The sequence below is a fragment of the Triticum aestivum genome, chromosome 2B (genome assembly GCF_018294505.1).
Source record: "Triticum aestivum cultivar Chinese Spring chromosome 2B, IWGSC CS RefSeq v2.1, whole genome shotgun sequence".
NCBI classification, from domain to species: Eukaryota; Viridiplantae; Streptophyta; class Magnoliopsida; order Poales; family Poaceae; genus Triticum; species Triticum aestivum.
In genome coordinates this window covers 499,125,215-499,150,974 of record NC_057798.1, presented here as the reverse complement: position 1 = coordinate 499,150,974, position 25,760 = coordinate 499,125,215, and the positions used below count along the sequence as shown (strand labels likewise).

Here is a 25,760-nt window from a genome sequence, read left to right as displayed (position 1 = left end):
ATATCTTTTGAGCTAGATAACTTTGCTCTAGTACTTCACTTATATCTTTTTAGAGCACGGTGGTGGTTTTATTTTGTAGAAATTATTGATCTCTCATGCTTCACTTATATTATTTTGAGAGTATTTTAGAACATGGTATTTGCTTTGGTTATAAAATGAGTCCTAATATGATGGGCATCCAAGTTGGGTATAATAAAAACTATCATATAGAGTACATTGAATACTATGATAAATTTGATACTTGATAATTGTTTTGAGATATAAATGTGGTAATGTTAGAGTCATGCTAGTTGGGTAATTATGAAATTGAGAAATACTTGTGTTAAAGTTGGCAAGTCCCGTAGCATGCACGTATGGTGAACGTTGTGTGATAAATTTGAAGCATGGGGTGTTCTTTGATTGCCTTCCTTATGAGTGGAGGTCGGGATCGCGCGATGGTTAACTCCAACCCTTCCCTTAGGAGCATGCATAGTAGTACTTTGCTTCGAGGGCTAATAAACTTTTGCAATAAGTGTATGAGTTCTTTATGACTAATGTGAGTCCATGGATTATACACAGTCTTACCCTTCCGCAATTTGCTAGCCTCTACGTACTGTGCATTGCCCTTTCTCACCTTGAGAGTTGGTACAAACTTCGCCGGTGCATCCAAACCCCGTGATACGATACGCTCTATCACACATAAACCTCCTTATATCTTCCTCAAAACAGCCACCATACCTACCTATTATGGCATTTCCATAGCCATTTCGAGATATATTGCCATGCAACTTTCCACCATTCCGTTTATTATGACACGCTCCATCATTGTCATATTGCTTTTGCATGATCAACGGTGGATAAGAAGGATGGCAGAGTGAACAAGGGTATATTTGATATACAGGTTATTGATGTGTACCTTACTAGTGTTTATAGTAGCCCCTGAGTATTTGATACTTGTTCGGTTGCTAAAAATTAGTGACTCGAAACAGGAGTTACAGAATAAACAGAGACTAGTTGAGGGTGAAGCGACGATGTGTATTGGAAGTGGTTCCAAGATTGATATGATCATCATCGCACACTTCCTATACTTTCGGGATTAGTGTTAAACCTAAATAAATGTTATTTGGCGTTTGCGTTGAACATGAATATGCTTTGATCATGTTTATTGCGATACGGTTATTCATTTAAAGTCAAAGAATAATTGTTGTTCTATTTACATGAATAAAACCTTCGATGGTCATACACCCAATGAAAATAGTTTGTTGGATCTTGATCGTACTGATACACATATTCATAATATTGATGCCAAAAGATGCAAAGTTAATAATGATAGTGCAACTTATTTGTGGCACTGCCGTTTGGGTCATATCGGTGTAAAGCGCATGAAGAAACTCCATAAAGATGGATTTTCGGAATCACTTGGTTATGAATCATTTGATGCTTGCGAACCGTGCCTTTTGGGCAAGATGACTAAAACTCCGTTCTTCGGAACAATGGAATGAGCTACTGATATATTGGAAATAATACATACCGATGTATGTGATCGAATGAGTATTGATGCTCGTGGCGAGTATCGTTATTTTCTGACCTTCACAGATGATTTGAGCAGATATGGGTATATCTACTTGATGAAACATAAGTCTGAAACATTTAAAAAGTTCAAAGAATTTCAGAGTGAAGTGGAGAATCATCGTAACAAGAAAATAAGGTTTCTACGATCTGATCGTGGAGGAGAATATTTGAGTTACAAGTTTGGCCTTCATATAAAACAATGTGGAATAGTTTCACAGTTCACACCACCTAGAACACTATAGCGTTATGGTGTGTCCGAAAGTCGTAACCACACTTTATTGGATATTGTGCAATCTATGATATCTCTTATCAGTTTACCACTATCATTTTGGGATTATGCATTAGAGACAGTTGCATTCACTTTAAATAGGGCACCATCGAAATCCGTTGAGACAACGCCTTATGAACTGTGGTTTGGCAAGAAACCAAAGTTGTCGTTTCTTAAAGTTTGGGGCTGCGATGCTTATGTGAAAAAGTTTCAACCTGATAAGCTCGAATCCAAATCGGAGAAGTGCGTCTTCATAGAATACCCAAAGGTAACTATTGGGTACACCTTCTATCACAGATCCGAAGGCAAGTTATTCGTTGCTAAGATGGATCCTTTCTAGAGAAGAAGTTTCCCTTGAAAGAAGTGAGTGGGAGGAAAGTAGATCTTGATGAGGTAATTGTACCTTCTCCCTTATTGGAAAGTAGTTCATCACAGAAATCAGTTCCAGTGATTCCTACACCAATTAGTGAGGAAGTTAATGATGATGATCATGAAACTTCAGATCAAGTTGCTATCAAACCTCGTAGGTCTTCCAGAGTAAGATCCGCACCAGAGTGGTACGGTAATCATGTTCTGGAATTCATGTTACTAGACCATGATAAACCTACAAACTATCAGGAAGCGATGATGAGCCCAGATTCCGCGAAATGGCTTGAGGCCATAAAATCTGAGATATGATCCATGTATGAGAACAAAGTATGGACTTTGATTGACTTGCTCGATGATCAGCAAGCCATGTTAAATAAATGGATCTTCAAGAGGAAGACAGCCGCTGATAGTAGTGTTACTATCTACAAAGCTCGACTTGTCACGAAAGGTTTTTTCGACAAATTCAAAGGTGTTGAATACGATGAGATTTTCTCACTCATATCGATGCTTAAGTCTGTCTGAATCATGTTAGCAATTGCCACATTTTATGAAATCTGGTAAATGGATGTCAAAACTGCATTCCTTAATAGATTTATTAAAGAAGAGTTGTATATGATGCAACCAGAAGGTTTTGTCAATCCTAAAGGTGCTAACAAAGTGTGCAAGCTCCAGCGATCCATCAATGGACTGGTGCAAGCATCTCGGAGTTGGAATATACGCTTTGATGAGTTGATCAAAGCATATGGTTTTACAGACTTTTGGAAAGGCCTGTATTTACAATAAAGCGAGTGGGAGCACTACAGCCTTTCTGATAAGTATATGTGAGTGACATATTGTTGATCAGAAACGATGTAGAATTTTTCTGGAAAGCATAAAGAAATGTTTTAAAGGGGTTCTTTAAAATAAATACCTCAGTAAAGCTACTTACACATTGAGCATCAAGATCTATAGAGATAGATCAAGACGCTTGATAAGATTTTTCAATGAGTACATACCTTGACAAGATTTTGAAGTAGTTCAAAATGAAACAGTCAAAGAAAGGGTTCTTGCCTGTTTTGCAAGGTGCCCCCCTCCACCATACTCAAAATCCGACCATGGCAGAAAATAGAAAGAGAATGAAAAGTCATTCCCTATGCCTCAGTCATAGGTTCTATAAAGTATGCTATGCTGTGTACCAGACCTATTGTATACCTTGCTTTGAGTTGGGCAAAGGAATACAATTTTTATCTAATAGTAGATCACTGGACATCGGTCAAGAATATCCTTAGTGGGGACTAAGGAGATGTTTCTCGATTATGGAGGTGATAAAAGAGTTCGTTGTAAAAGTTACATCGGTGCAAACTTTTACACTGATCCAGATGACTGTAAGTCTCAATCTGGATACATATTGAAAGTGGGAGCAATTAGCTAGAGTAGCTCCATGCAGAGCATTGAAGACATAGAATATTTGCAAAATACATACGGCTCTGTATGTGACAGAACCATTGACTAAATTTCTCTCACGAACAAAACATGATCATACCTTTGTACTCTTTGGGTGTTAATCACATAGCGATGTGAGCTAGATTATTGACTCTAGTAAACCCTTCGGGTGTTCGTCACATGACGATGTGAACTATTGGGTATTAATCACATACAGATGTGAATATTGGTGTTAAATCACATGGCGATGTGAACTAGATTATTGACTCTAGTGCAAGTGGGAGACTGAAGGAAATATGCCCTAGAGGCAATAATAAAGTTATTATTTATTTCCTTATATCATGATGAATGTTTATTATTCATGCTAGAATTGTATTAACCGGAAACATGATACATGTGTGAATACATAGATAAATTAAGTGTCACTAGTATGCCTCTACTTGACTAGCTCGTTTATCAAAGATGGTTATGTTTCCTAGCCATGGACAAAGAGTTGTCATTTGATTAACAGGATCACATCGTTAGGAGAATGATGTGATTGACTTGACCCATTCCGTTAGCTTAGCACTTGATCATTTAGTATGTTGCTATTGCTTTCTTCATGACTTATACATGTTCCTATGACTATGAGATTATGCAACTCACGTTTATCGGAGGAACACTTTGTGTGCTACCAAACGTCACAACATAACTGGGTGATTATAAAGGAGCTCTACAGGTGTCTCCGAAGGTACATGTTGGGTTGGCGTATTTCGAGATTAGGATTTGTCACTCCGATTGTTTGAGAGGTATCTCTGGGCCCTCTCGGTAATGCACATCACTATAAGCCTTGCAAGCAATGTAGCTAATGAGTTAGTTACGAAATGATGCATTACGTAATGAGTAAAGAGACTTGCCGGTAACGAGATTGAACTAAGTATTGAATACCGACGATCAAATCTCGGGCAAGTAACATACTGATGACAAAGGGAACAACGTATATTGTTATGCGGTTTGACCGATAAAGATCTTCGTAGAATATGTAGGAGCCAATATGAGCATCCAGATTCCTCTATTGGTTATTGACCGGAAACGTGTCTCGGTCATATCTATATAGTTCTCGAACCCGTAGGGTCCGCACGCTTAAGGTTTTGATGACAGTTATATTATGAGTTTATGAGTTTTGATGTACCTAAGGAGTTCGGAGTCCCGGATGAGATCGGGGACATGACGAGGAGTCTCAAAATGGTCGAGACGTAAAGATCGATATATTGGACGACTATATTCGGACTTCGGAAAGGTTCCGAGTGATTCGGGTATTTTTCGGAGTACCGGAGAGTTACGGGAATTCGCCGGGGAGTATATGGGCCTTATTGGGCCATACGGGAATAGAGGAGAGAGGCCGAAAGGAAGGAGGGGCGCAGCCCCCCTCTGGTCCGAATTGGACAAGGGGTGCAGCCCCTTTTTCCTTCCTCCTCTCCCCCTCTCTCCTTCTCTCCTACTCCAACAAGGAAGGGGGGGAGTCCTACTCCCGGTGGGAGGAGGACTCCTCCTGGCACGCCCCTCCTGGCCAGCCGACCCCCTCCCCCTGGCTCCTTTATATACGAGGGCAGGGGGGCTCCTCTAGGGATAACAACAATTGATCCCTTGGATCTCTTAGCCGTGTGCGGTGCCCCCCTCCACCATAGTCCACCTCAATAATATCGTAGCGGTGCTTATGCGAAGCCCTGCAACGGTAGAACATCAAGATCGTCACCACGCCGTCGTGCTGACCGAACTCTTCCTCGACATTCTGCTGGATCGGAGTTCGGGGATCGTCATCGAGCTGAACGTGTGCTAGAACTCGGAGGTGCCGTAGTTTCGGTGCTTGATCGGTCGGGCCGTGAAGACGTACGACTACATCGACCGCGTTGTTCTAACGCTTCCGCTTTCGGTCTACGAGGGTACGTGGACACACTCTCCCCTCTCATTGCTATGCATCACCATGATCTTGCGTGTGCGTAGGAAAAGTTTTGAAATTACTACGTTCCCCAATAGATTCCCCCACAAGTTGGGATGAGTCTCTGAACTTTACGAAAAAAAAGAGGCCAAAGAAGCCCACCAAATAAAAAAATGAGAGAAAAAGAGAGAAGGTACAATGTTACTATCCTTTTACCACACTTGTGCTTCAAAGTAGCACCATGATCTTCATGATAGAGAGTCTCCTATGTTGTCACTTTCATATACTAGTGGGAATTTTTCAATATAGAACTTGGCTTGTATATTCCAATTGTCACTTTCATATACTAGTGGGAATTTTTTCATTATAGAACTTGGCTTGTATATTCCAATTGTCACTTTCAAATACTAGTGGGAATTTTTCATTATAGAACTTGGCTTGTATATTCCAATTGTCACTTTCATATACTAGTGGGAATTTTTCATTATAGAACTTGGCTTGTATATTCCAATGACGGGCTTCCTCAAAATGCCCTAGGTCTTCGTGAGCAAGCAAGTTGGATGCACACCCACTTAGTTTCTTTTTGATAATCTTTCATACATTTATAGCTCTAGTGCATCCGTTGCATGGCAATCCCTACTCCTCATATTGACATCAATTGATGTGCATATCCATAGCCCGTTGAATAGCCACGTCAATACGAGACTTTCTCCTTTTTGTTTTCTCACATAATCCCTATCATCATACTCTACTCCACCCATAGTGCTATGTCGATGGCTTACGCTCATGTATTGCGTGAGGGTTGAAAAGGCTGAAGCATGGCCAGAAAAGTATGAACCAATTGCTTGGCTGAAACCGGGGTTGTGCATGATGGGAGAATTTTGTGTGATAAAAATGAAGCATGGCCAGACTATATGATTTTGTAGGGATAAGCTTTCTTTGGCTATGTTATTTTGATAAGACATGATTACATTGTTAGTATGCTTGAAGTATTACTATTTTATGCCAATATTAAACTTTTATCTTGAATCTTTTGGATCTGAACATTCATGCCACAATAAAGAAAATTACATTGAGAATTATGCTAGGTAGCATTCCACATCAAAAATTCTGTTTTTACCATTTACCTACTCGAGGACGAGCAGGAATTAAGCTTGGGGATGCTTGATACATCTCCAACGTATCTATAATTTTTGATTGTTCTATGCTATTATATTACCTGTTTTGGATGTTTAATGGGCTTTACTATGCACTTTTATATTATTTTTGGGACTAACCTATTAATCGGAGGCCCGGTCCAAATTGTTGTTTTTTTGCCTATTTCAGTGTTTCGCAGAAAAGGAATATCAAGCGGAGTCCAAACGGAATGAAACCTTCGGGAGAGTTATTTTTGGAACAAATGCAATCTAGGAGACTTGGAGTGGACGTCAAGAAAGAAACAAGGCGGCCACGAGGCAGGAGGGCGCGCCTAGGAGGGGTAGGCGTGCACCCCACCCTCGTGGGCCCCTCGTGGCTCCCCTGACCGACTTCCTTCGCCTATATATACTCATATACCCGGAAAACATCCAGGAGCACCACGAAACCCTATTTCCACTGCCGCAACCTTCTGTACCCGTGAGATCCCATCTTGGGGCCTTTTCCGCTGCTCTGCCGGAGGGGGAATCGATCACGAAGGGCTTCTACCTCAACGCCATAGCCTCTCCGATGAAGTGTGTGTAGTTTACCACAGACCTTCGGGTCCATAGTTATTAGCTAGATGGCTTCTTCTCTCTCTTTGGATCTCAATACAAAGTTCTCCTCGATCTTCTTGGAGATCTATTCAATGTAATTCTTTTTGCGGTGTTTTTGTCCAGAGCCGATGAATTGTGGGTTTATGATCAAGATTATCTATGAACAATATTTGAATCTTCTCTGAATTCTTTTATGTATGATTTGTTATCTTTGCAAGTCTCTTCGAATTATCAGTTTGGTTTGGCCTACTAGATTGATCTTTCTTGCAATGGGAGAACTGCTTAGCTTTGGGTTCAATCTTGCGGTGTCCTTTTCCAGTACAGCAGGGGCAGCAAGGCACATATTGTATTATTTCCATCGAGGATAAAAAGATGGGGTTTATATCATATTGCTTGAGTTTATCCCTTTACATCATGTCATCTTGCTTAATGCGTTACTCTATTCTTATGAATTTAATACTCTAGATGCATGTTGGATAGCGGTCGATGTGTGGAGTAATAGTACTAGATGCAGAATCGTTTCGATCTACTTGTCGCGGACGTGATGCCTATACACATGGTCATGCCTAGATATTCTCATAACTATGCACTTTTCTATCAATTGCTCGACAGTAATTTGTTCACCCACCGTAATACTTATGCTATCTTGAGAGAAGCCACTAGTGAAACCTATGCCCCTCGGGTCTATTTTCTATCATATAAGTTCCGATCTATTTTATTTTGCAATCTTTACTTTCCAATCTATATCATAAAAATATCAAAAAAAAATATCTTATTATCTCTATCAGATCTCACTTTTGCAAGTGGCCGTGAAGGGATTGACAACCCCTTTATCGCGTTGGTTGGAAGATTCTTATTTGTTTGTGTAGGTACGAGGGATTTGCGTGTAGCCTCCTACTAGATTGATATCTTGGTTCTCAAAAACTGAGGGAAATACTTACGCTATTTTGCTGCATCACCCTTTCCTCTTCAAGGGAAAACCAACGCATGCTCAAGAGGTAGCATTGTTGTCGAGGGCGACATCTGAAGCCACCGCTTCCATTGGAGGAAGAGAACTGGCGGTCACCGCGATCACCACGGCCACGCCCCCTTCCTCCTCGCCCGCGAGATCTGCCACGGGACTGGCCACGGCCTCTGTAGACCGCGTTAGCAGATGAGTGGAACCTGCCTGAAGATGAGTCGCCTAGCATCTCCATCCTTTGATCAAAGGCAGAGATTTGAGCAAATAGATCGTCATCGGTGATGGTATTTTTGACAATGCCGATTGCCTCCACCATGGAGTCGTAGTCACGGTCCAGTCCTACCAGGATGTAGTCCACCATCTCCGAATCAGAGACAGGACGATCGGCAACAGCTAGTTCATCCCCAAGGCTCTTTATCTTCGCCATATACGCCGAGCTTGACATGGTGCCCTTCTTGGTATTGGTGATGGCGATTCTCAGATTAGTAATCCGAGACTGAGATTGTGAGGCGAAGAGATTTGTCACCGTCGTCCAGAGCTCAAAGGTGGAATCTTTCCCAACGACCTGTGCAAGAATTTCTGGAGACATGGAATTGAGAAGGTATGACAGAACATGCTGGTCTTTGGCGATCCAGGGTCCATACAGGGGGTTCGGCTCTAGGGTTGTGGTCTTGTCCGCCTTTGTGATCTCCACCATCCTGGGCTGAGCGCCGTCGGTGTTGTCTAGGAGCCCTGTTACCTGCGCACCTCGCAGGGCTGGGAGGACCCGCGTCTTCTAGAGGATAAAGTTTCCTCTTGCAAGCTTCTCAAACGGCGACGATCCGAGGTTGAGGGCGACGCCGGCAGAGGAAGCCATGGAGACGATGGTATGTGGTTTTTAGGGTTTTGGTTTGTGGCTAGATGTATGAGAAGAGGTGGCTCTGATTATCATGAAAGATATCAAGTGTCCTACTCCCTCGAGGGAGCCGCGTGGGTGTTTATATTGATGTGGCCGCAGCCCTTGCCTTGGCGTACAAGAAGATATACAAGAGTTTTGAGTAGAATACAAGATAAGGGAAAAGGTTGAGATTACAACGGCATATATTCTAACACAAAGGAATTAGCTAGCTACCCCCGCTGGCACTAACGAACTAATGACTCCTCTGCAACAAAACACATGCATGTCCTAGTAACTGGCTCCTAACTCGTGCCTCGGAGGTGGGGCGACCCTGCTGACCCATTGGGTCAGTCGGTGCCGGCTCCACTGACCCAATTATGGTTCGAGGCCGACCCACACGGGTCCATTGGACTCGATTTTTCAGGTCGGGTCAGCGACCCGGTGGGCCGACCTGGCCCATTCCCATCCTGACATATGACCAATCGAACTTTGTAATGCTGTGTGGCGTGCCCAGAATGGCCACGTATACACGAACTCAGACAATCGTGCGCCACCGCGACGCGCCCCTCCAAAAGCGCTTATCCTCGCCGCGTCCGATCCCGCACCGCACCGACCGGCCCGCGGCCATGGCGGCGCCACCCCTACCTCCACTCCTCTGCAGTGCCGCCTCCTCCTACCGCGTGACGCTCCTCGCCCCTCATGCTCTCCCCTATCGCGCGGCGGCGCGGCCGATGGTCTCGCGCAGCTCGTCGCCCCCGTGCATCGCCCCCACGCTGCGGCGAGCAGGGGCCCGGGCCCCTCTGCCATGCGCGGCCAAGCGCGGCGGCGAGGCGTCTTCGATTGGCGGGGAGGGGACGCGCATGCTGCTTCAGGCGGCGCTGTGGGGCGCCGAGGCCGCCTACATACTCTGGCTCTTCCTCCTCCCGTACGCTCCGGTCCGTACGGATAACACAAATGTTCACTTTCTTTGCATTTCGCTTAGCTCCAATGCAAGCAAATTTTGTACACTTTTTTCTGTGAACTGGAGAATCATTTAACCTAGCTAATCGTTCCATTAAAAATATGAAAAGAAAGTGCACCAATCATCGATTAATTAGCATCGTGATACAGGGCGACCCATTGTGGGCTATCTCGCAAGCCACGATCACTGACCTCGTCGGCCTGTCGCTCAACTTCTTCTTCATCCTGCCCTTGATCAACTCCGGTACGCCCAAATTCCAGAATTTTCAGGCGTACATCAATCTGAAACTCACAGCATTACGGCCATGATTCTTGCTGAGTTTGCTTGGCAGTGTAGCTGGAGTGCACCTGCTCGAATCCCCTGTGATGCACCCAGTAAGAAACTAACACATACTGTATTTTCTTGTGACATTACTTATGGTTATGGGTACAGTATGTGTTAATTCGTCAGTCGTTGCTTAGGTGGCAGAAGGATTGTTCAATTTTGTCATTGCCTGGACACTGCTGTTTGCGCCGCTCCTCTTCACGGATGGTAGGAGGGACCGTTACCAGGGATCGCTCGATATCTTGTGGGGCTGTCAGATGTTCCTCACAAATAGTATGATCTCCTTGACCCAAAATGAACCAGCAGAACAGTTCAGATTATCTTACATCTATTTTTGTTTGTAGCTTTCTTGATTCCTTACATGGCAATCCGGCTCAACGATGTCGACAAGAACCAGCCTCCACCGCAGACATCAAAACTGAGTTCACTCATGGTGCGAGGTGCATCCGGTGTAGGCATAACTGGTGGCCTGGTCTGCATTTTATCCATTGTTTGGGCTTTCTTCGGCCGGGCAGATGCTGATTTTGGAGGTGTCTTGGATCGGTGGCAATATGCGCAGGATTATGTCTTGACCGAGCGGCTTGCCTACGCATTTCTGTGGGACATACTGCTATACTCGATATTCCAGCCATGGTTGATTGGAGACAATCTTCAGAATGCGAAACCAAAAACTACAGAGTTTGTGAATGTAGCAAGGTTTATCCCAGTTCTTGGCATTGTTGCCTACCTCTTGTGCTTAGAAGAGAAAAAGGATTAGCTGTTATATTGCGCTGTTTTCTTGTAGTTTTTTTTTCCCTATCATATGGATTATGTTTTAACTGACTTATAAATTTGAAAGAGTTTTGCACATTGTGGTACTCTATAATTACTCCCTAGATTATTTATCTAGATAGGTGCTTGGCTGAAACGAGAACCCAGTGCACAAATGGAACGGAGAAGACATCGAAAAAGAATTGAAGTGAAAATTATTTATTCAGGAGAACATCCGGGTGAGCATATTACTCCTTCAACCACTAAATCCTCTTGCTGTTACAGATGCTAAGAAAAACACGAGGGAATAACTAAGTTCTCTAGGAAAACTCTAGTTTGCAGAAAGTCTAGACGATCTTTTCAGAACACTAGAAGCCTAAAACTGTTGCCAGCGCCATGAAACCAAGTGCGGCAGAAATGGCATCAGCTATGAGCTTGGACCCGCTGCTGTATCCCGGATTCTGGCTGGTGGTCGTCGGTGCGGATGTTGTCAGTGGTGGCATGGGTGTCGTCGGCATCGGCGTCGATGGAACAGTGGAGTTCACACTCATGCCTGGCGTGCTCACCGGCGGCGACGGTGCTTGTCCCTCTGGAAGGAGCCCTTCAAGACAGTTATTGATTCAAAGAGGGTTTTCAGTACGTAGCGAACCCCTGGCCGAAGAAAATCATTTTGCGGAAAGAGATCGCGGATGGAGAGTATTCAGCGCTGAGTTATGGTACCTGCGCAGGCGCTGGCATCGGCGGGGACATCGAGTCGGCAGAGGGAAGGCAGCAGCACGACGCGGGACATGTTCACGGAGACAGGGGACCTGCCGGAGCCGGACTGGCTGAGGGCCTGGCAGAGGCACAGCGGCTGGTCGTGCACCATGCTCCCCAGGTTGGCGCAGCAGGTGTCGGGCGGCGCGGCGGCGCCGCCGTCGAGGAACGAGAGGCAGGGGAGGAGGCGTAGGAGCTCGGTGGTGCAGCTGGACGACGACGGCCCCGTCGTCTGTGGTTCAGGCGCCGGGTGGGCGCCCTGGAGGGAAACCAGCAGCAGCGCGACGCAGAAAGCGGTAACCGAAGCCGCCATCGGTGCCATCGTACTGCTCTCTGCAAGTCTGCCTGTGAAGAATCTGATCGAGTGATTGGCCACGGTGGAGGTGTGGATTTATAGCGTCTGACGAACGGGGATGCATGGCAATGGCGTGCTTCCGGACGTGGTCTCCGTGAAGTGGAACGTTGCTAGATAGATGCGTGAAGAGCGGCGTGGGGATGGGGAGTTTTGTGTGAGTTGGAGCGTTGGGATTGCGTTGGGGGTCTGGGCTCGCATGGGAATGGTGCTTGTACTGCCTTGTTGTAGGTGGGGGTTTCATGTGAAGTGGGATTGACTCTTACTGGCCACTTGAGACCGCTGACCAGAATGTCCTAACCAACTATAGCGCATGAGAAATTAAAGCTAATTTTTGGTGTTGCTAAAATAAGGTGAGCAAATGGCCTGCGCAAGTTTTCCTTTAGATGAAACAATGCAATTCCATTTATTTAGTACTATGTGCAACCAAGGAGCAAAGGAACCATATCCTCATCACAATTTTGGTATCGATAGACACCGATATACTGTAGCTAAATTTGGTTGAAATTATATGATGTTAAAATATACTAGAACATATCATTACGGAATAATTAGCAGCATACCCGCAAAAAAGGAATAATTAGCAGCAAATCAGAAGTATCCTAATTTGGACTTTAGTACGTTAACCTGCAAAAAGAAAATGGGCTTTGGGTTCTCATGGGCATGAAATAAAAGAAAGTGACATTTTCTCATTTTACCTTCCGGCAGTGTCATGGGCCTTCGGTTCTATTTTTAAGGAGATTGTACAAATTAGGCCAATTTAAAGCTTGTTGGGGCTGGCAAGAGCTCTTCAAAGAGGATCAGATCCACAGGAACTATATCTCGCTTATGACGAGATGTACGCTCCCCTCGGCTGAATCATTTCTCCTCTCGCTACTGTACTTGTCCGCATTGGTACTGTAACATAGTTATCACTTTTTTATTTACTCTTTTGTAATGGTTTTCTTTGGGTTTTTCTTTCGGATTTCTTTAATTTTCGTTGGTTTTCATTGTTTTCCAGTGTTTTGCATTGGTTTTCTTTGATTTTCTATGGTTTTCACGGTTTCCTTTGTTTTTGCAATGGGTTACTTCGGTTTTCTTTGGGTTTCCTTTTCCTTTTTGTTTTCTGTTCTTCCTTTTTTTTATCTTCCATGCTTTTCTTTGTTTCTTTCTTGGTTTTCACAAAGATTTTTTTCTTTCTTTTTTCTATGATTTATTCGGCTCCTTTGTTACTTTCTCTATTTTACCGGGGGTTTTCATTTCTTTATTTTTCTTTTGTTTTTCTTTTATGCTTTTATTTCCTTTTTGGCATTCTTTGTTTTATTTGTTTCTTTCTCGGTTTTCACTATTCAATTCTTTTTTGGGTTTTATTGCTTTTCTTCATTTCTCTTTGTTTCTTTGTTTGTTTTCATCGGTTTTTTTCCAATACCTGTCTGTTTTTTCAGTACACAGTGTACATTTTTAGGGTACACGTAGAACACTTTGTTGATACACACTGAACATTTTTAAATACATGATGTACATTGTTCCTTGAATACATGTTTTCAGCACTTTCTAAAAACATCAGCACCCCCGATCTGATCGGGCGCGACTATGTGTAGCTTATAGCAAGATATCGAACAAGGTCTCGCCTGAAGCCAATGGGCTGGCCCAGCGTGCTGGAGGTCCACACGCCTTACGTGCTCGTTTTTCCTTCATTTTTTTCGTTATTTGCTTTCCTTTATATTTAGGAAATAGTCTGAACATATATATTATAAAAATCACTTTATCTTAAATTTTAAATAAATACTAATCTTGCCTTTGAAAAATGTTTCTAATGTATACAAAAAATGTACAACGTGTATGAAAAAAACTAGACATCAGAACATATATGAAAAAATGTTAAACATGTATAAAAACTGTTTCTGGTGAATAAAAAGATATACACAGTGTATGAAAAAAGTAGACATCAAAATATATATTTTAAAAAATTAATAATGTATTCAATGTGTATATCTTTTTTTCATGTATAAGAAAAATATACAATGTGTATGAAAAAATGTTGCCATCGAAAACGTTTGTTTGAAAGAATGTTAATCATGTACTTTAAAAATGTTACACGTGCATAAGGAAAATGTTTCTTATTTATACTAAAAACGTACAAATTGTTAAATTGTTATAAAAGTTAGACATCAAAACATATGTCTAAAACAATGTTAATGATGTATTTGAAAAATGTTATTTCCTTTGAGCATGTTGTTCACAATATTCCTTTGAGCATGCGAAATTCGGTTAATGGGCATGACACTACGAGCAGATAGAACTACACAATCTGACACTAGTGCCACCTGCAAGGAATGGCGAGTCTTGTGAAAATCAATGTCCCATGAAAGAAAGAAAAAACTTTGCTTGTAGACTTGGCAGAAATTCCATTCCGACTGGAGGCGTTTGGTCTCACGGAAATATGTCGGATACACACATTTGCCCTATTTGTAATAGAGTAGAAGATAATTGGCGAGATGCACTAATTGACTGCAATACGACAAAATGTGTTTGGTCATTACTTGACGAGTACCTTGTGGAGCATTTGATAGCTTGTCGAATGCTTGATGTTAGAGATATGCCATAGAGGCAATGGTAAGTTGTTACTATTCTATTTTCATGTTCATAATTAAGTTTATATTTCTGTGCTACAATTGAAATAGTTCTTGAATGTGAGATCTGGAGGAAAACCTATTTGCATGTGTGGAAATGTAAACATCCCTAGTCAGGCCTCTAGACTAGCTCATGTATTGTTGATGGTTCTATTTTCCTAACCATGGGCATTGTTAGTGTGCAAGGATGCCAACAATAATGAGAACACATTGCTAGGGTAATGATGGTGTTGCATAGACCTAACCTATGAAATACTGCAAGATCACGTCGTCAATAAGTTGTTGGTATTTTTGTATAAAGCGTTACCATTCACTTGCGTCCTTAGACCATGAGTATAGCACATACTCAGGGTGTCGGATGATTAATTTGGGTTGCCAAACATCACTCTGTAACTCGGTTGTCACAAAGGTAGCTTTTGGGTATACTGAAACATGTGATGTGGTGTTCAGTAAGTCAAGACTGGGTTGCTCCTCCGGTGATGGAGAGATACTCTATTGGCCCACTTGTTGAGCTATAATAGGTGCATCGGCTGCAATATATATTTTTTATCAACCAGGAACATGCTAAGGAAGATGGATCATAGAGATAAATACCACTAGATGTGTAGTTTAGCGAAAGTAGAGTTGGGGCAGCGTATCCGGAGTCGTCTCCTCCTCGTCGATCTCCCACGTAGCCGATCGGATCCCACAAAAGTGCGGTGAATCAACATACCACTACATGATATAATATGCCTGTCGTTGTTATAATGCCCACAAGACACAGTCTCATGAACCTTAAATCCCTTAAAGTGAACAACATAAACGTAGCTGGTGCCAACCATCATTATATGACAACCTTTATTCAAACAAAGATCCAAACATTGAAACGGTTCAGACTACTGGTACCAAAACGTGAGGTGCCACTATTGATCATGTGATAACTTATTAAGTATAAATCATGCCGCACATGATAAAGATGGATGCTACTATTACCCTACACTATTGCTCTGACCCTTCTCCTCTGTTGCCGGCTTTGTCGACGATGTAGTCAACTCCTTTGACTCCTTCGGAAAGGTATGGCTCCTCATAGAAGTACTCTCCAGCCACACTTGGATCATCTGTCATCTCCTCCAAATATTCACAGTTTGAAGGGGGATGGTAAAGGCTCAACAATGATTTTGTAAATATCTGTAGCATCAAGTTTTACTTAAAACATTTAGTTATCAGACTTCACGGGTTGAATCTCCGATAGACTCCTTTCAGTTGCGTTCACAGATCTTTCCCAGATTAGGGAGTGACAAGCCACAATTCATTTCACTTTGCAAAGGTGCGCTACTTTACCCATGAACGATTAACTCAGCTCTTTTGCCTGGTCCGTAACCTTGCACACATCCAAAATGCGTGGCTAGGTCTAAGATCTGAGTCTTTCACTCTCCCACTTTTACCAATGCCCCTGCCCATGGCTTGAGAGGTATTCCCTCTTTAGCCCCAAATCAGCAACAGGTAGGGATTCTATTGCCCCGTGACCGATGAGCTTACACCGATCTGGCAATAGAGGATTTGATGGTCCCTTGCCGAAAGGGTCTTAACGACACCCATTGTCGATGGGACTGTAAGAATAAGTTAGCATGTATTAGCATATATACGTGATGTACTCTTTACCTTCCTATCTCTATCTCCACATCTATCCTTTCCTTTTAACTAGGATTAGATCTTGGAGTACAAGTATAGGATTGCTTTTGTACCTCTCTATATATGCATCCTATGGGCTGCAATACATGCGAATCATATTCTCAAAATCCATCTAGTCTACATGGTATCAGTTTTCTAGTTCCTTGCCTTGCTTCCGCTGCACCCTAGCCGCCGAAACCTAGCTACAGCCGCCACGTCCTCCACGCTGCTGCTGCCATGGACTTCGGCGAATTCGCCTCCACCCCCAACTCCTCCCTCGCCTCCTCCGGGTCCAACCCCTTTGCCGCTAGCTCCGCCAACCCCGCTGCCCCTAGCGCCACCGCCATCCAGCTCATCAACATCCGCAACCACGTCACTGTCATCCTCGACTTCGACGAGTCTAACTTTTGCATCTGGCAGACTTTCTTCAATCTCACCTTCCGCAAGCTAGGTCTTCTTGATCATATCGATGGCTCCGTTGATGCCCCCATGGCTCTCGACGATGTCGAGTGGACCCAAATAGACTAATGCATCGTCTCTTGGCTCTACACCACGGTCTCCAAAGATATCCTCGGGATCATCATCCAGCCCTCCGACACCGCCGCCAACGCTTGGACCGTCATCACTGACCTCTTCCGCGACAATCGTCTTCAACGGTCCATGTTCGCCAAGCGTGACTTCCTCAACCTCATCCAAGGCGACCTCTCCGTCACCGCCTTCGCGAGCCGCCTCAAGTGCATCTCCGACACTCTTCGCGACGTGGGCACTCCGGTCACGGACCAGGACATGCTCACGACCTTCCTCAACGGGCTGAACGGCGAGTTCGGCCACTGCATCGCCGCCCTCTCCATCAACCCTGCTGGACTGACTTTCGCCCGTGCTCGTGGCGCTCTTTTGCAGGAGGAACGACGTCTTGCGCACCATGCCCAGCAGGTCCAGGCGACCGCCCTCGTCGCCAACCGCTTCTCCCCTGCGCCTGCACCACCGGCGTCCTCGGCTCCTCACTCCACCGCGCCTTCACCGCCTGTTGTACCCTCTTCCGGTGGCAAGGGTCGCGGCAAGGGACGCAAGAAGCCGCAGCAACAGCAGGGCCATGGCGCCCCCAGCGCCCCTGCTGTTCGGGATCCTGCTGTGCCGTTCTGGCCCATCGGCAACTACCCGTTGTCTGGCATGTTCCAGGCGTGGCCCCCCAACTGGCGTGCTCCTGGCGCTGGTCTCCTTGGCCCGCGCCCCGGCGCCTCCACGCCCCAGGCCTATACTGCCCATCTAGGGCATCCGGGCTACGGTGCTCCACCGGCCTACGGTGCTCCACCCGTCTACAACGGCTACGCTCCATTGCCTCCGCCGCACCAGCCCCCTGCGTGGGATCAAACGCAGCTGCATGCCGCCCTCAACAATCTCTCTTTGCAGTAGGGTGGCACCGGCGGTGGCGGATCCAACTGGTTTTTTGACACAGGCACGACTGCCCTCATGGCCAGCGATCCCGGTATCCTCTCTTCTTTCTCCCCTTCCTCCACCTTTTCTTCTGTTATCTTCGGAAACGGAGACTATCTACCTATTACTCACATCGGCACTGCTTCTCTCCCTACTTCTTCTTTTCCACTTTCACTACGTGATGTTGTTATCACTCCTAATCTCATTAAAAATCTAATTTCTGTTCGTCTTTTAACTCGTACAAACCCTATTAATGTTGAGTTTGATAAACTTGGTTTTTCTGTCAAGGATCGTCGTACCCGCGCGGTGATTCTCCGATGTGATAGTCCCGACAACCTATACCCTGTTGTCACCGGACCTCAAGCCTTTCTCGCCGGCACCACCGACCTTTGGCATCAACACCTTGTCCATCCAGGACATGCTGCTCTCTCTAGGACACTTTCTTCTTTTGATTTTACTTGTAATAAATCACCCACTACAACGTGTCATGCTTGTAGATTGGGGAAGCACGTTCGTTTACCTTTCAAACAGTCTGATAGTCAAGCTAGTTTTCCTTTTGCTCTTGTTCATTGTGATGTTTGGACATCTCCTATCACAAGTGTTTCGGGGTTTCAATATTATCTTGTTCTACTAGATGACTACTCACACTATGTTTGGACTTTTCCTTTACGTCGCAAGTCGGATGCGTTCTCCATTATCTCTCGCTTTCATGCCTTTGTCGCCACCCAATTTCAACGTTACATCTTAGCCTTTCAAACCGACAATGGTCGTGAATTTGATAACCATGCTTCTCGCACCTTTTTTGCACAACACGGCATCCACCTTCGTCTCACATGCCCATATACCTCGCAACAAAACGGCCGCGCAGAACGCATACTTCGCACATTAAATGATAGTGTCCGTACTCTATTATTTCATGCTCATATGCCTCCTAGGTTTTGGGCTGAAGCACTCAATACTGCGACCTATCTTCTCAATTTCCGACCTTGTCGTCCATGCAATAATCTTCCTCCCCATCAACTTCTCTTCGATCTCCCACCTGACTACTCTCATCTTTGAGTTTTTGGATGTCTATGCTACCCAAATACCACCGCTACTGCTCCTCATAAACTCTCACCTCGCTCCATAGCTTGTGTTTTCTTTGGATACCCTCCTGATCACCGTGGATACCGCTGCTATGATCCAGTCAGTCGCCGTGTGCTAACATCACGCCATGTTGTTTTCGACGAGTGCGTTTTTCCTTTCAGGAACATGGTGCCGGAGTCTCCATCACCATCAGTTGGGCCCTCTCCACCCGAACCCGTCGTGGTCCCTGCACCACCGGCCGCTCGACGCCGTGGCTGTTCGATCGCTCCTCGGGTCGCCGGAAGTCCAGCCGTGGCCGCCCCTGCATCACCATCCATGGCCGCCACGACGGCTACCTCTTCTTCCAGGCCGCCCAGCTTGGTTGCCATGCCAACCACGTCGGCTGGCATGGCAGCGAATGGTGGTGTCACGGCAGCAGCTGCCTCTCCCAGTGACGCCCCTGGGCCATTCTTGTCGGCAGCCCCGCCACCGCTCCCTAGTGATGCGGCTGCTGCCTCCAGCAACTCTACAACAGCCTCCACCAGCACGTCATCATCACCCGTGGTGTCCTCCGGCCCCGCCGTTGAGTTCGCCGCGCCTTCGCCACCCGTGGTGTCCTCCGGCCCTGCCATTGAGTTCGTTGTGCCTTCGCCACTCGTGGTGTCCTCTGGCCCTGCCGTCGAGTTTGCCGCGCCTTCGCCATCGTCGGTCCCGGCTCCGATGGCACCTTCACGTGCTGCCCCATGGCTCCGCCCCTCTGATGTGTCCATACACACGATGACTACGCATGCGCGCCATGGTGTCTTTCAACCTCACCGGCGTTTTGAGGATGCTCACACGGCCACAGTTGTGCCCTCGCCTCTTCCCACGTCTGCTCGTGCGGCGCTTCGTGATCCCGCGTGGCATTCTGCCATGCAAGAGGAATATGATGCTCTCTAGGCTAATCACACATGGACTCTTGTGCCTCGTCCTCGGGGTGCCAACATCGTCACCGGTAAATGGGTGTTTCGACATAAACTCAAACCAGATGGTTCCTTGGATCGCTATAAAGCTCGTTGGGTCGTTCGAGGATTCACACAGCATGCCGGCATTGCCTTTGGTGAGACTTTCAGTTCGGTCGTTAAACCTGCCACAGTTCACACAGTTTTGCACCTTGCTGCTTCTCGACATTGGCCGGTCCATCAGTTGGATGTATCTAATGCCTTTCTTCATGGAGTTTTGCATGAGCGTGTTTATTGTGCTCAACCGACGGGTTTCATCGACGCCAACTATCCTGAGCATGTTTGCTTGCTGTCCAAGTCACTCTATGGGTTGAAACAGGCTCCTCGCGCTTGGTACACGCGCATCGGTGATTTCCTTCGGCGCCTTGGTTTCACTTCGGCTCTTTCGGACACCTCGCTCTTTGTGCTCCGTCGTGGTTCAGACATGGCCTACTTGCTACTTTATGTCGATGACATTGTACTCACGGCTTCCTCGACAATGTTTCTTCGGCTGATCATCACTTCCCTCAGCATGAATTCAAGATGAAGGATCTCGGGCCTCTTCATTTTTTTCTCGGTGTCGCAGTTCGTCGCACGGCCTCTGGTTTCTTTCTTTCTCAGGAAAGATATGCGGAGGAGCTTCTTGATCGTGCTGCTATGTCCAATTGTAAGCCTGTCTCCACGCCTATTGACACGAAACCCAAGGTCTCCTCTTCCGCTGGTGAACTTGTGTCCGATGCCACCTTCTAAAGAAGTATTGCTGGTGCTCTTCAATACCTCACCTTGACACGTCCCGACATCGCGTATGCTGTCTAACAGATTTGCTTATATATGCATGCTCCACGTGACACTCATTGGGGACTGATCAAGCGCTTACTTCGCTATCTTCGCGACACTACTTCTCACGAGCTCAGGATCGCCGACAGTTCCTCCATTGCGATTGCTGCTTATTCGGATGTTGATTGGGCTGGCTGTCCAGACACTCGCCAGTCTACTTCGGGATATTGCATTTACCTCGGCGACACTTTGGTGTCTTGGTCCTCCAAACACCAACCTACTGTCTCTCGCTTGAGTGCTGAGGCCGAATATCGTGCGGTGGCTAACGCCGTGGCTGAATGTTGCTGGCTTCGTCAACTTCTTGTCGAGCTCCATTGTGTCGTTGACAAGGCTTCCGTGGTGTTCTGTGATAATATCTCTGCGGTATACCTCTCTGCTAACCCTGTTCATCATCGTCGGACGAAGCATATTGAGTTGGACATTCATTTTGTACGCGAGAAGGTGGCTTTGGGACAGTTTCGTGTTGTTCACGTCCCAACGACTCATCAACTTGCAGACATCATGACTAAGGGGCTTCCTTCGTCTTCATTCGAAGCTTTTCGATCGAGTCTTGGCATCTCCTCGGATGACGCTTCGACTGCGGGGGGGGTGGGGGGGGGGTGTGTAAGAATAAGTTAGCATGTATTAGCACATATACGTGATGTACTCTTTACCTTCCTATCTCTATCTCCACATCTATCCTTTCCTTTTAACTAGGATTAGATCTTGGAGTACAAGTATAGGATTGCTTTTGTACCTCTATATATATGCGTCCTATGGGCTGCAATACATGCGAATCATATTCTCAAAATCCATCTAGTCTACAGGGACGTACAACTCCGTGGACTAGCTCACAAATTGATGCCCCATGGAGATAACATGTGCGAGGGCACATCGGTGTGTTGTTAAGTTATTTATTCACCCGTCCCATTTGATGCTCCGTGGTCAATGCTATCTCTACGATGCTGGAATATCTGCCGACTTTGGTTATTAATCCCTGTACAATGGCACTCTACCACCGTGTTACCATCACGAGTTCCACTGGACTTTACCTGATATTGTATCGATCAAGCCCACGGGTCCAGATTTGTTTATTTAGCTACATTGTAAGTTAGATGAACTAGCAAGGGTTGGACTTCTTATGCTCTTCTAGAGAATCTGGCATGTTCAAAATGAGATAGTACAGTCAAAGCCCCCCCTCCCGGGGGGGGGATGTCTCTGTCAGGTTTCTATCGAGCTATCTATCCTCCTTACAGTATGTTGTAACATGCCAAAATGATGATCATATTAAGGGAAAATCCCCGATTCAGTTCTGCTACCCACTGGTAATATGCACATCCAATAATACATCTACTACTCCTGTCCCTTGGTCACCTCCTACTGTTGGACGTGTTAAACAAAGTACAGATGGCTCCATATTGGATGGGGTTGGTGGTACAGGTATGATACTTCAGACAACTCTGGTTTTTTTTCTAGAAATGGAGGAGGACCCCCGGCCTCTGCATGCAACCACTTTATTAATTATTCACACAAAACCTTACAAAGTCATACAACACTAAGACTAAAGCCACCGTTTAGGCAACATTTGTCGCTACTCCTATCCAGTTGATGATGGGATGCTGATAGTCTGGGCCTAATACCAAACAGACCTCGCAGCCAAACCTAATATCTAAGACCTGAGGTCCCAACCAGGACGCCTACCGGGTATGGGGCACCCACTAGTCCGACACACTCTTCAACTAGGATGCTTGCCGGGTATGAGCCACCACAACCACCTGCCACCAATGCATCTTCAGTGTTGTACTGTTGCATCTACTTTGCCCGATCTAGCTATCGTCGACGCCACCATGATGCTAGACAATGCCACCATCCTGCACTCGTCCATCATCACATGCCCACTGGCGAGACCCCGCTGCTCCATGCCGCTGAGACCTGCCGTTGTTGACGTGCCAGACGCCACGCCGTTCCTCCGTCGTGAACACCACCTGCTGCCACTGGTCCCATCCCCTCCGACTGCAGTTCCTCTAACCGAGCACCCAACACCCCAGGCGGCGCCTCCAACAAGGGTACGACACACACAATGCCGCCGCCGCCCAATCTAAGGAGATTTTGGGTTTTCATCCGGGCATGGGGTCGGGGTAGAGGGCAGGGACCTCGACAACGCCTGCAAGTAGGAGAACGGCGACCCTGGTTGTCGCCACCGTTGGGATGAACGAGTCATCCAGAGTTTTCTCCGGTCCGATGTCGCCTCTACCAGCCCCCGCGAATGCACCGGGGCTGACGACCGCGATCGTAAGACACCAAGTGCAGCGGGAGAAAGCCTGCAGCGTGGAGGAGATCCACCGGCAACTCACCGCCCACGCGGTCAATATGCCGTCCATCCACCCCACGCAAACGTCGCCGGCCGAGGGCGATGTCGCCATGCCTAACGAGGCCGCCGCCCCAGGTCCAGGTTCCTCCATGATGGCTGGAGTGGTGAGATCCATCACGGGCGACGAGATCCGGCACCGCGCGGCAGACGCCATCCTCCAAGCCCGTCGTCGACCGATCCTGCCACCGCCGGGAGCCTGCACGCTGTCGGTAGTCCCACACCCATGGATCTGGGCGCCCATGCACTGCCGTGAGCTCGCCCCGCCACACCGTCGGGAGGGCCGCACCCCATGGATCAGGACGCCCGCGCCGCCGCAGATCCGGGAGAGGAAAGAGAGACCCTCTGCCGCCGCTGTCGCACGCGCGGGCTTTGCCCGGCGCCGACCATCGGCAACGGCGGAGGGGGAGAAGGGCGCTGGAGGGTTACTAGGCGGCGGCGGCTGAGCCCTCCCGAGCCGCCCGTGTGGGAGGCGACGCGAGAGGACGAGAGGGACGAGGGACGTGAGTCACATAGTAATACACTCCAGTGGAGCAATCTACCAATTCGGACCACTCTGGTGGTATTATTTTCAGCTCTTGTAGGCACCTTTTTTCATGTAATGATGTGTTGGAGGCTGAGATTTTTAGGGACTCAGACTAGCCACAGTGGAAGTAACTTCGGCAGTGATATCGAGTCCAACTCAGCAAATTTGCTTATATGGCAATGAGTTAATGAGGAGAGACATAGTTTGAGTAACTTAGCTAGTTACTGTAACATCACATATCTCAATGCAATATGAGTCTATAATCTAATAAATGAAGCTTTGCATGTTACCACTCTTATGTTACTACCCACTATAAAGATATTAACATAGTCTAGGGATATGTGTATGTTACTAGTGTATGTTACTCTCCATTGTGGCTAGTCTCATACTAGTCCTAAAATGGAGCAATCTACCAATTGACATTGAGAAAAAGGGTTTCCCCCCGCTTTGTATTACAAAGCAAACATCCAATACAACCAACGATAGGTGCTGGGGCGGAAGCAGCACAACCACACCCAAAAGAAAAGAAAGAGAAAAAAAGAAAAGAAACAAATGCCGATAACGGCGGATCGACAAAGACGACGAAGCCTCGCGACCGCTGCTTCCACCGGAAATCGTCCCCCAAGCTTCAAGACTCCGAAGCGCCGGTACCAATCAACGCCTCCAAGAAGGGACGCGATGATGACGACGCTGCTGCCAAGGGTTTCCCCCGATACATAATGAGGAAAGAAGAAGGGTAGCCCCGACGCCCTCCAGGAAGGTCCGATGGCACCCTCAGGCGCCACCGCGTCGGTGTCGGCCAAGCCAACACGAATTTCTCCCGATCCCATCCTCCCCCTCAGGCACTCCGGCGCTCGCCACCAAACCGACCACCACCCTGCGCACACGAACACAAAGCTTCCCACGCTGTCTCACCACGACACCGCGAAGATGGCCTGCACAACGAGGAAGGGGAGCCGGGACTAGGGCAGCAGCACCATCAGCATACTGGAGGGCCCCACCTCCACCGTCCACGACGGTAGCCGACCGGACGCCAAAGCGGGAGTCTGCCGGGCCCGTGGCCCCATAGGCCCGGCCGGACCCTCAGAGGCCCGGACAACTCCCGCCTCCACGCCGCAGCTGGCATGCCGTCGGCGTCGCTGCCCCCTATCCGAGCTGCTCCACCACCTCACCACACAAACGACGATGAAGCCACGCCAGGGGCCGGCCCGCTAGGACCCAGATGGGGCCCGCGGGCCCCGATCTGGGCCAGGGGCGCGCCACCATGCTGTCTCGCTGCCAAAGGGGACAAAGCCAAAGGGGCCGCGCCACCATCGTGCGAGCCGCCGGCCACCGTGCCGGGACGCCGGGCCGTCATCAGGCCGAGGGGCACCGCCGCCGCCCCCATGCCCCGGGCAGGGAGCCGCGCGCGCGGGGACAGGCAGGCCCCACCGCCGCGAACACCACCTGGCCAGCGCCGGGGGCGCCCGTCGGCGGCGGCAGGGAGGAAAGGAGCGACGAGGGCGGCCGAAGGGGGGCAGGGCTCGCGCCGCCCCGGCCACCTCCCGGGGAGGCGGCGTGGAGCGGATCCGGGGGAAGGGGAGAGAGGGGGGGAGGGGCGGGGGCGGAGGCGGCCGGCGGCGGCGGCGGGGGGAGGGAGGAAGGAACCCTAGATCGGGGGGGGGGGGGCTTTCAGCCACTTCTACCAATTGACATTGAAAGTGACAATTTGGAGGCTGTGAATATATGTTGAAGACAGATCAAGATACACATTTATGTTAGAAAGATAAAATGAAGCATATCCGAACGTAGTTCTTGTTTTATTCACACCCGTCGTGGGTGTAATTCCTCTACTCATGTTTTGGCAAACTTTAGGAGAACTCAAGATCGAACTGTTGTATGGCTTGGATTAGGACCAGAGGTTGTTAATTTCCGGAAAAAAGGGGAGAGTGCAGTTCGCCTTCGTCGGTTCGAGTGCAGTTAGCTAATTTGGTTCGAGTGGTCGTCGTCTTTGTCGGTTTAATGCACGGCGTTGTAGGTGCCAAACTTCCTGAAAAATTAACACGTTGCACCATCGGACCACCGCGGCCC

At 47.2% G+C, this 25,760-nt stretch overlaps 2 protein-coding genes across 2 annotated transcripts; one reads left to right on the top strand and one right to left on the bottom strand.

The window, feature by feature from the left end:
* Positions 1–9,610: 9,610 nt before the first annotated feature.
* On the top strand, positions 9,611–11,228 carry LOC123045677 (uncharacterized). The gene is made up of 5 exons (XM_044468820.1): positions 9,611–10,031; positions 10,207–10,300; positions 10,394–10,431; positions 10,519–10,654; positions 10,726–11,228. The coding sequence occupies exons 1-5, from the start codon at positions 9,612–9,614 to the stop codon at positions 11,136–11,138; spliced, it is 1,101 nt and encodes a 366-aa protein (XP_044324755.1). The 5' UTR covers position 9,611; the 3' UTR covers positions 11,139–11,228.
* A 103-nt stretch (positions 11,229–11,331) lies between these two features.
* On the bottom strand, positions 11,332–12,323 carry LOC123045678 (non-specific lipid-transfer protein C6). The gene is made up of 2 exons (XM_044468822.1): positions 11,852–12,323; positions 11,332–11,732 (listed from the first exon to the last, which is right to left on the bottom strand). Exons 1-2 carry the CDS (start codon positions 12,207–12,209, stop codon positions 11,500–11,502), a joined length of 591 nt encoding a protein of 196 aa, XP_044324757.1. The 5' UTR covers positions 12,210–12,323; the 3' UTR covers positions 11,332–11,499.
* Between the last annotated feature and the right edge of the window lie 13,437 nt (positions 12,324–25,760).